The sequence below is a fragment of the Pholis gunnellus genome (genome assembly GCF_910591455.1).
Source record: "Pholis gunnellus genome assembly, chromosome: 3".
NCBI lineage: Eukaryota > Metazoa > Chordata > Actinopteri > Perciformes > Pholidae > Pholis > Pholis gunnellus.
In genome coordinates this window covers 14032459-14043654 of record NC_136529.1, presented here as the reverse complement: position 1 = coordinate 14043654, position 11196 = coordinate 14032459, and the positions used below count along the sequence as shown (strand labels likewise).

The following is an 11196-nucleotide window of genomic DNA, read 5'->3' as shown; positions in this document are numbered from 1 at the left end:
AAGTTTTTTTCCTCTTCCTGCACTGTGATATTAATTTCTCTCTGTTAGGTTTGTTTATTTTGTTTTATTGTTTAAATTGTGCAAAATAAATATACTAAACTAAACTATACACATAAATAAATATATCCATGTAGCAGCATACAACAAGATTGAATCTTATGAATTTCCTTGCAAAGGTGCAGAGGACTTTAAAATGATGAGTGTGTGTGAATGAGACGAGTAAGAGTGAAAAGAGCATCCGGTGCTGGAGTTGAGTGACAATGCAACAAAATAATTCCCCAAGACAAACAAGTTTATCGTTGAATTAGCACAATGTTTTAAGTATTTAGTATTTTATAGTATGCTGTTAACACAGGAACAAACCACGTCTGAATAACACTGCATTGAATTTGACTGTTACTGTAATAATGTCTGTTGAGACATTTGCAGATTGGGATAGTTTACATCTTTTTCCATATTTTGGGTTTATTTAGGGCTCTGCAGGTCTCTCTATATCTTAATAATCAGATTGAATTGTCCCTTTGCTTCACTTTATTATACATCTATTTAAACTGGCGAAATAATCAAAAGATGTGGGACGTCAATCTCCTTTCACGAAAGCATCTACCACCACAGCAAAATAAAATGAAACATGAGAGAAATAATCACAATCAATTCTGTCACGAAGAAAACTTTATTAACCGTCTTCAAGTGCAGCGTTTGCGATTACAGTTTGTGAGATCTATTATTGTACTCCACGACATGGCAGAATACAGGAGAAGGCTTGATAGTCAAGTGTTACAATTTCAGTGACTACAGTAAGTTCTCTCTATAAATTACACCATCACAAGTAGCTCTATATTATTGCTTTGATATGTTATCCAATGTATCGTTATGGATTTGCATGCATGAATCCATTTCTATGTGAAGTAAATGCTTCATCATCATTTACTCTGTCAATGGTTTTCTGAAGTTTTTTCCAGCAAAAAGAGCCTTGTCTCCCAGCTCCTCTTCGATTCTACAGTAAAGAAAAGTTCAAAGTTAATTTCCTCTATATAATGTATGCATTCATCTTCTACAACAAGTAGGTCTTTCCCCCTGTATGTAATTACATTACGAGTTTAACTCCATCAAAGACTTGAGCAAAGTACAGACACAAAGCTGTTTAATGGATCAGAAATGATACAAACTGAGATTAATACCCAAATCAAAACTACTAAAACAGTATAATTTATGTAGTTTTCCATTTATAAATTTGCACAAATGGATAAAATCTTATCTTAATCCCTATTTTGTATAAGAATGAGACTTACCTAAGAATCTGATTGTATTTGGCCAAACGCTCAGAACGACAGGGTGCCCCAGTCTTGATCTAAAAGGGACAAAATGTGTACAATGATTTCAACCAAAGGGATTTAATGTCTCCATTAAACTTTGTCCAAGTCATTGTAAATCCTGTCGCACAGATTTGATATTGGATTTCGCTTATTCTGACTTTTATCAAAGTAGTTTATAGAGTGGCAACAATTTCAAAATGTGAATATGACCAGAGGAGATAAATCAATATTTTTGTCATAAAAGTCCAATTTATAATTTTTTCAAAAGACACACTTCTCCAATAAACAGTTTTATGATGCGATTGTACCTGTCCAGTGCACAAGCCGACCACCAAATCAGCTATGAAGGTGTCTTCAGTTTCACCAGAGCGATGGCTGACCATCACACCCCAGCCACTCTCCTGAGCCATCTTACAGCTGTGAGGAAGACAAATGGGAGACCATCAACTTCTAGACATTACAGGTCATTGTATGTATCAAGTCTAAATTTAAAATGAACCTGGGTGTATTGACTTACGCTCGCATGGACTCAGTAACTGTGCCAATCTGATTTACTTTAAGCAGCAGGCAGTTGCAGGCCTTCTCCTCCACAGCCTTGCTGATGCGATTAGGGTTGGTCACTGTGAGATCGTCTCCAACAACCTGGAGGTCCGTGCTTCCTGTGAAGTTGGTCCAGGCCGCCCAGTCGTCCTGGTCAAAGGGATCCTCGATGGAAACCACTGTAAGTGTAAATATGCAGGCATTCCTCATTGGATAGTGAAACAGATGATCAGTAGGGCTTAGACTGAAATATTTCTGATTACATTCAACTGATGTTTCAAAAGATCCTTCAAACAGATTAACCAATTAACCAATTATTGTAATCAAACATCAAATTATATTCTCGATCCAACATGGCAGGAAACATGAACGATGAGACAATTCAACAGGGTCATAAGGAAGTCAACAGTTTAACCAGATTATCTGGAGTAAACCATTTTATTTCGAGGTAAAACTGAAAGTGAGCACACCCAAAAATGTCTGTGAATACCCCCACTACACAGGAAAACTGTACTATGCCAAGTACTGTATCTCAAAGTTGAACCAAGAAATTGATCTATGAACTGTGATGGATGTTTACAATTTCAGCTTTCCAAATGTGTTTGCCAAACCTCAGGGTTTGTTTAAAAGAAATTGTGAAAATAAAACCTAAGCAAAACCAAAATATCCTTTCATTCTAAAAGGATCATGGAGAAATTGGAACATCACAGTGTATTTACATTAGATTGTAATCTCTTTAGTATGTAGAAACATGCTATAAAAGGGTAATTTATTAATAATATCAATATTCACCTTTATAACAAAAATACCTGTGTGTAAAAGCTCAAATAATAATCAGCACCATGATGTTTTAACAAAATGAATTAATGTACATCTGTAAATATTTAGCTAGCGCTGGGCAATATATTAATATTATATCGATATTGCGATATCGTAGGTGTTGGATTTGGTTTAAAAGAGTGCATTACAGTGAGTACAATCTTCTGAACTTACCAGACTGTTCTAGCTGTTCTATTATTATATATCACATACTGATGATGATTTATCACAATCTCATTGTGTAAATATTTTGTACAGCAACAATGATCAACCCTACAATATCATTGCAATATTGAAAGCTGTATTTGGTCAAAAATATGAAGATACTGGATCACGATCACGTCATTGGAGCACTGAATATTGTTGTACAAACAGAGAAGATTGCTCCTGTTGAAATTCACAGGCGCTAGCATTGATGAGTCAAAGCACAAATCTGTTTAATCTACATTGTAGCAAGTGCTTTGATTAGGTTTTACTTGCTTCAAAAATAAGATGATGTTCAGCCTTTGCTTCCCTTAAACATTTTTTCAATGTTATAGTTGTTAGACTTGAGTTTTCTCATTGATCAATGCTTTCTATGATCTATTTGAAGATCCAAAAAGCAGAGGTGATCTCTGTAAACTGCTGTTTTTTTTAAAGATTCCAAGGATGTAACAAATGTTTGGTGTAGTAAACCAGTATATAATAGTACACAATCAATTAGTTTGGCCCTCTAAGAGGGTGAGCAGATTAAAGATAAGAAAGGTACCCCAGATAGTTACAGAACAGCCAGATCCCTCCCCTTGTGAGAATATGTTGGAGCTGACATTACTATTATACTGTGTCCTGCTCTCCGCCTGCTAAATAAAGTGTAAAATGAGAAAATGTCTGAAGGTTACCTGGATAATCCTTCACAAAGCTCTTGTAGAGATCAGCCAGCTCGTCGGGAGTGATGTAACGGCTCGGGTCGTCAGGAGACTTGAAGTCCAGGTCGTATTTTCCCTCCCTGTAGAATTCAGAGGCTGCCACATCCATGCCGATCACAACCTGATCTGTGTATCCTGCTTTGGCGATGGCCTCCTTCACTAACTCCAGTGCTGCAGAGTTAAACAATCGAGTATTGAGTATGATTTACGCTTGCATGGAGCACCACCAAAAACAATGAATGATGATGATGATGATGATGATTTCCACACTGACTCGAACAATAGAAATCCCTAAACACTGAAATTCAATCCAATTCAACAGTCCTGTAACAAATTCTACCTACAAAACATACATTTTAACGGTTGACTCTGTGTCAGAACAATGTTGTTTAAACATTATTTAATATTTATCTTGTTTTGTAGTATTTTCTAAAGGTCTAATATTTTTGCTCCACCATGCAAGTGAAGAGGACCAAATATTAGAAATGCCTTTCAAGAGAACACACTCCAATTACAACACCACTACCAACTGCATTCTCAAAGTGTACCATAGAAAGACTTAATAAAATAAACTGTCAGATGGCACAACTTGTACTTGCTAAATAGTAAATCAGAAGACTTGAAGACAGGGGGTCACACATTATACGTTCTTTCACAGGGAGGAATCCCTGAAGAGTATCTCGGTCTCCAAACTACATTTTTGTCACAAAAACAAACGTGAAATGTGACGCAGTAAACGGCGCATTACCATTAACGAGACAGGTTTTTGTTTTGGTTCAAGCAACTTGTAGAACTTTCCTTGTAGTCATGCTCGTTGATGTTGTCGTTGGCACACAGGTTCACAAAATAGCCTGTTTCCACATTTCTCCACTATTTATAGCCGGTTTCCTCTAAGTGCAACAACAGCTTTGTCAGACCTGGTCTGTGAGGCAAATGCAACACATACAGGAAAGGTTTCTCTTACAGCTGCACAGTAAGTAGAACCGTGTGCATAATTTATCAGTCTAACCATTTACAGTGTTTTTTTTACTGGCTGCACATCTGTTTTACAGCAATGTGATAAAAGTAGTTTGACTTCACACTGAGCAAGTTTTTTTTCCGAAAGGAACCCAAAAGCTGTGCTAATTTTGCAGTTGTAAGAGACTTTGATTTATCAGCATTACCTTCCTGGTTCTCCAGGATGTTTGGAGCAAAGCCACCTTCATCCCCCACATTGGTGGCATCCTGACCATATTTCTTCTTGATGACGTTTTTGAGATTGTGGTAGACCTCGGCTCCAATGCGCATGGCTTCTTTGAAGGTGCTCGCGCCGATGGGCAGGATCATGAACTCCTGCATGGCGAGCTTGTTGCCTGCATGGGAGCCACCGTTGATCACATTGAAGGCCTGGTGGAGGAGAGAGAAACAAGAGCTGTGACTTCACAATGAACTGAATAATAAAAAACAGTTATTGTTGCATGCAATTTGGCACACAGAACCTCACCGGCACAGGCAAGATGACCTCTGGGTTTCCTGCTAGGTCAGCAATATGACGATACAGGGGGACACCTTTCTCTGCTGCACCAGCTTTGCAAACAGCCAGGGAAACACCCAGGATGGCATTCGCTCCAAATTTGGCTGTTTGAGAATAGAAAAACATCAACAATTATTAATCCTTATTTGAAATCTGTTGTGAGTGTTTATTTGAACTCAATTCATCAGAGCAGGTGTTTTACTTGTTTTATTTGTTAATGCAACCACCAAACGCAGGTCACTTTTAAGCAGAGGTGGATCAAATCTGCAAAAACACACTTAGTAAGGTACGGGTATGATTGGATAGAGCTACACATTTGAAAGTTGCTCGCAACTGCTATATGAAAGCAAACATATTGGCTGTTGAATCTTACCTGTTTTGACAACAAATTCTAATCAATAACCATAAATTAAAAGATGCACACAAATGTATATAGATCAAACATTGAATTCCAGCATTAAATTGATACATTAAATAATGTGAATTTTACGCCTTCAATTAGTGCATTGCATTTTGAGTGGCAAAAATAAAAAGCTTTCCTGTCACAGCTGGACGTAGTTAAAAAAGTTAATTTCAGACCCTCAACAGAAATCTTCCGTAATCCAGATAGTTATGAAGTATGCATGGCAATGTGCATGGTTGTTTTAGATTAAACACAACAGTGTGATTATTGTCACTTACATTTGTTCTCTGTGCCGTCCAAATCAATCATCATCTGGTCAATTCTCTCCTGCTCAACCACAGATACATCCTGAGGACACAAAATCAATGAACAGTGAAAACTTAGTTTGTACAAGATTTGGGAAACAAAACACAGACAGAGTGAGAATTATCTTCTTACTTGGCCAATAAGTGCAGGTGCAATAGTTGAATTGATGTGTTCTACAGCCTGTGAGACTCCTGCAACAGAAAGATTAGTGTGATCATTCTTTCACAACATGATGGGCAATTATTGCAAAGCCAATAATACAAACCTGGGTTTAGAAGCACATGCAAGTTGTATTTCACATTTACAGAGACACATGCAACAGTATTTCTTTTAGATGAACAAACATAATTGCTCTAATTCAACAAATGAATGATGTTTTATTTCACAGTCCATCAATCAACAGGCTAAACATCACTTCTGCAGTGAGAGCATGCTTTATTGACAAATCACCGTGCACATCAGATCTGGTTGATTGCCAAAAGCATTCAATGATGAGTTGTTATGTTGTTGTGTAAATGAACATGTCATTCATTTTTCTCTTCCATCAAATGGACAAATTTTAGTTTTTAATTGAGAGGGACAGGCAATGGAAACTCACTAACCCTTTCATATCTGGCAAAGAGAAAGAGAGACAACACAGAAAGATAGAGAAAATGACAAATGTATAAAATATAGTATTTTTTTCCATGAAATTGAATTTGCTTTGAACTGCAAAGGCAATAAGGGTTGTTTGAATTTGGTGGTAAATATCGAAACCACGCCTGTCATTTAACAACTTTTATCTATTTAAAAATAAAACACTAAAATGGAATACACACCTTTTCCAAGGTAGCGAGACTTGTCATTGTCCCTGAGCTCCAGGGCCTCGTAGATCCCAGTAGACGCTCCGCTGGGTACAGCTGCCCGAAACAAGCCTGTGAAACGTACATGGGAGCAGAGAGAGGACACACAAGTGGTGACATGACTGTCACTAAATATGATGTAATACATATTGTTATAGAGGCACATGGGCAATACCTTTATCCATTTTATAATAAGTCATGTTGTTGCCTACCTCTGTCAGTGTGAAGGTCCACCTCTACGGTGGGGTTTCCACGAGAATCAAAGATCTCTCGGGCGTGGATCTTGACAATTGACATGGTGTAGGAACTTGAGATGAGACAAAAAAGATGAACTTGTTACCGTCTGATCCCTGACGATCCTCTGACAAAAAAAGAATAAAACTCAATGCTGTCTAAAGGTCTATTTTTCTGTCACTACTGGCACACCTCTTCCACTCTTTCGTCCTTGTGGCTTACTCACTAAAATACCCTGACCTAGCTGCAAGCTTAGGAGCGCTAACATGCATGCTACCGTCCTAATTGGATTAGACCTTCTCATCTGATTAATCACATGGCAGTGAGGATGTAGAATTTGTGCATCGGTCTTGGTTAAACTGGAAGCTACAACTAACCTGTGTTCCTGCAGTAAAATGTAAATGTAATATCTAGCATGGAGTCATTAATGATATTTTGATGACTATAAAATGTATACCATAAAACTGCTGATGCAGACAAGACAGGCCTAATCTAACTCAGGGGCAAATAGATTCACTTAATTCACTTCAGATCAAAGACAAGTTAATCAAACCATTAACTGTTCAGATAAACTCATGGCGACTGAATTTGATAGGAACACACTCCCCTTTCATTCTTTACACGAATAGAAACGATTAAATGATTCAAAAAATAGTTGAAGGACAAAATGAACTATAGCTATGTTGGTTGATAATCTAGTATTTATTAATCTAGTATTTATTCATAATCTATGAATTGTTGGTCATTGTATGAAATGAAAATGACATACTTTTAATAGTTCCAGCTTCCCATACGTGAAGACTTCCTGCTGTTCCTACTCTTATATGACATTAAATTAAAAATGCATGTATGTAGGTTTTTAACTGACAAAACAAGACATTTTAATTTGTGTACCTGGGATCTAATATAATTTTTTACTAGCTTTAATCGAGGAAATAATCAACAGATTAATTGATAATGAGAATAATTGCTCATTCAGCCCTAACTTAGAGTAGGCCTATCAACAGTTACACTTTGTGTCAAGATAGACTTCCGCCGTGAACACTGTCAACGTTTTGCAAGTAAGTCTCAAGTCTTCGCTATGAAATCTGCAAAGTTAAAGCAGGATCACAACTGTAGATATTATATAAACCTAAAATAAGAGCCTGTTGACACACTACGCCCTTAAAGAGAACCAAACTAATTAAATAGCGCTGATAACAAAGATGCAGAAAACGCAAATAGGTGACTTTACCTTGTTGTCAACTGTAGACAAACTGGTACAACTCGGTTGAAAAGTCGATGGCAACGGAGTTCAAAGCGGTGTACAAGTGTACTAGCAATTTACAGGTGAAGTCAAAGAAGAAGAATTTCTTCTTCTCTATATATATTTATGTCACGCTTGACGCCGTTCTGGTGTGTGGCTGCCCCCTGTAGTATATAATGTGAACTACATCAGATGAACAAAACGTCCCACGGTGAAATGTAGACTGAGTGGATGTATATTTTAGGTTGGATAGATTGCTGAGATTATGGGATAACACAACAAAATAACGACATCTATACTCAATCCAAAATAAAGGAGTTATGTTAAGAAATACGGGAACTACTTATAAAGACTAAAATAGAACAAAAACAGGGCGAGTGGAGGCCAATGTAATTAAACAATAACATTTTAGAGAGTGGAGACTTGAGGACGGAAGAAAATGGCCGCTTGGTTTTATGACAACTATTGGACTAATTACACGACAGTAAAAAAAGGACATTAATATTGTAATTTTATTGTGTGTTGGATGCCACGTCAAAGATGCCAACTGCCGTATTGTGTTCACTAGAGGGCGGTAAACTGATACCGACTTCCTACCACTCACATGCAGAGGAACGAGCGGCAACCACAGAAGAAGAAACTCCACCCTGAAATGAATCGAAAGAACGTGCTAGTCTGATAAATCACGTACTTTTTTTTCAAATACGTTTGTTTAAAGTCTATCGAAGGGTACTGTTTTGGAGTGATAATGTCGGGGATACCTGCAGACACATGGCAGCCGCCAACAGTGGTTTTGGACACGACGTAAGTTTTTATTAAAACCGCTGAATGCTAGCTCAGCTAAGCTAGCTCTCAGTAACGTTAGTGGTTTGATGATGTTAGTTAAGCGTTGTGCTTGATACTAAAACAGATTGTAGGGCTTTGGGGTAATCCTTAACACACCGCCAGGGTTCTGCCTGTGCCGTTGAAATACGCTAAATACATAACTACTAACACTGACCATGCATTGCAGGATGGGACCGATTGTGGTGGAGTTGTACTGGAGACATGCGCCAAAAACCTGCAAGAACTTCGCAGAGCTGGCCAGAAGAGGCTACTACATCAACACGAAGTTTCACCGAACAATCAAAGACTTCATGGTGCAGGGAGGAGACCCTACAGGAACAGGTGGGTTAATCACAAACACTGTTATCCAGACAGTGGGGTGTACACGTGCTTTTGGGGTTATTCTGGTCTGTTTTTCAAGGTTTGGGCTAGCGATAGTTTACTGGAAAGAACTACACACTGGCACTAGCGTCATAGGTCAAAGTGTTCAATTATTATTGTGACATTCACAGGCAAACATACAATTCAACATACTATATATGGAGACTTTTTTTTTTTTTTTTAAATGAATGTTGGAGCACTTATCCCAAGGAAGTTTCTCTAGAAATCAACTACTCAGGACGTAGTCTCTGTTTTTCCTTAAATTTGTACTAAATAACATAGTTCTTACAATGAAATAACGATGTTTGTTTATAACAGTGTGGCTCGAACTCTATAGCAACAGTTTTGGGAAGGTCCTTTCTCATTTCGTAGTGAAACTTAAAGAAATATACAAATTGTGTTACAAGTCTGAAAGAACTAGACTGGCCTGCACAGAGACCTGTTTAACAAGCTGTAAGCCAGGCTTCAGTGGCCCACCTCACTGATGCAGCCGTGTTTCTTATGTATGCAATCTTCAAGCGTCGACATATATATTTTGAATATGTAGTTTATCTATTGACTTGTATCTCTATCAAACCTCTGTACATTTTGTGAGCCTTGTGTTCAATGAGTGTGAAATATACCAGAGACAAGTTGAAACTCACAGTTGAATGTTCATACTTGAATGTTGTCTTGTTCCGTTACCTTCTTGATAATAAATCTGTGTTTTACTGATCTTTGTTCTTCTAACAGGTCGTGGTGGTGCCTCCATATATGGTAAACAGTTTGAAGATGAGCTGCACCCAGAACTGAAATTCACAGGTAATCGCAGTGGATCAATCTTAATTAAATACAAGGTGGTAGATGTGGAGGAGGCAAATATAGGTTGGTAAAAAAAAGAAAAGGCTCCTGCACCATTTATAATTAAGTAATTCATTAGTATCTGAGTCCTTGATGTTATTTTTGAAGACAAAAAATGAAGGTAGGAATTGTTACAGGGCTGTTGTATTAAACTGAGTTAGTTAGCGAGGTACATCCAAGCAAATCATAATTAATAATAATTAACACCTTTATTAAAGTCGATGTACCAAATGTGAGCAAAAGTTGTGGTTTTGCCTCAAGAAATTCTTTATTTGAAATCTGATTGAATGGACCAATTATTTTTTTTCAGATTCCTTACATTTATTATTTGTGTGATACTACGTTTAACAGCAAAAAGTCACAAAATTGTAATTTCTTTGATTTCATTTGTGTGTCTATTAGGTGCTGGTATTTTGGCGATGGCCAATGCAGGACCAGACACAAACGGAAGCCAGTTCTTCTTCACTCTCGGCCCCACTCAGTGGTTAGATGGAAAGCACACTATTTTTGGAAGAGTAGCCCAGGGAATGGGAGTGCTGAACCGAATTGGGATGGTAGAAACAAACGGTCAAGATCGGCCAGTCGATGACATAAAAATCGTCAAAAGTAATGTGACCAAATAAACAAACACTGATTATTTTTTTACACTGATTTTTTTTTTAAATTCAATAAATGTTTGTTAAATGTTTCGATTTCGTTTTTTAATTGTATGAGGCTAGCCTAGTATGGACATGATCAATCCATGACAGTGTTTCATTTGTACCGACTGAAACAGACAAAAGTTCAGAGCTAGTTGCATATCAATGTCAATTTAAAGCAAAAATGCCCCAAAATTGATTGGCCAGGTTAATAAATATGAGAATGTGCTGCTTTTCTTAGTCTTCACAGTAAAATTAATATATTTTGGGTTTGATTGGATTAAAAAAAAGTTATTTTAAGATGTGACTTTGAATACTTAGAATTGTCCTTAGACAATTAATAATTGGTTTCAGAGCGACGTGGTGTACATTTCACATCAAATGTGAA

The 11196-nt window shown here is 37.3% G+C and overlaps 2 protein-coding genes across 2 annotated transcripts; one reads left to right on the top strand and one right to left on the bottom strand.

Moving 5' to 3' along the window:
• Positions 1-664: 664 nt before the first annotated feature.
• On the bottom strand, positions 665-8231 carry eno1b (enolase 1b, (alpha)). The gene is made up of 12 exons (XM_079156815.1): positions 8113-8231; positions 6857-6951; positions 6621-6716; positions 5935-5993; positions 5775-5844; positions 5064-5197; positions 4744-4966; positions 3554-3751; positions 1834-2035; positions 1625-1733; positions 1293-1351; positions 665-997 (listed from the first exon to the last, which is right to left on the bottom strand). The coding sequence occupies exons 2-12, from the start codon at positions 6939-6941 to the stop codon at positions 928-930; spliced, it is 1305 nt and encodes a 434-aa protein (XP_079012941.1). The 5' UTR covers positions 6942-6951; positions 8113-8231; the 3' UTR covers positions 665-927.
• A 528-nt stretch (positions 8232-8759) lies between these two features.
• On the top strand, positions 8760-11165 carry ppil1 (peptidylprolyl isomerase (cyclophilin)-like 1). Its single transcript, XM_079186223.1, has 4 exons — positions 8760-8928; positions 9137-9291; positions 10063-10131; positions 10573-11165. Exons 1-4 carry the CDS (start codon positions 8873-8875, stop codon positions 10791-10793), a joined length of 501 nt encoding a protein of 166 aa, XP_079042349.1. The 5' UTR covers positions 8760-8872; the 3' UTR covers positions 10794-11165.
• The last annotated feature ends 31 nt before the right edge of the window (positions 11166-11196 follow it).

Bases quoted from the DNA above. Each gene is read 5' to 3' on its own strand.
- eno1b (XM_079156815.1), bottom strand. From the start codon at position 6,941: ATGTCAATTGTCAAGATCCACGCCCGAGAGATCTTTGATTCTCGTGGA. The intron at 5,845-5,934 runs GTAAGAAGATAA...TTGTGTCCTCAG, and splicing joins CACCTGCACTTATTGGCCAA to GATGTATCTGTGGTTGAGCA. The intron at 5,198-5,774 runs GTAAGTGACAAT...ATTCTCAAACAG, and splicing joins GGACGGCACAGAGAACAAAT to CCAAATTTGGAGCGAATGCC.
- ppil1 (XM_079186223.1), top strand. From the start codon at position 8,873: ATGTCGGGGATACCTGCAGACACATGGCAGCCGCCAACAGTGGTTTTG. The intron at 8,929-9,136 runs GTAAGTTTTTAT...CATGCATTGCAG, and splicing joins ACAGTGGTTTTGGACACGAC to GATGGGACCGATTGTGGTGG. The intron at 9,292-10,062 runs GTGGGTTAATCA...TTCTTCTAACAG, and splicing joins AGGAGACCCTACAGGAACAG to GTCGTGGTGGTGCCTCCATA.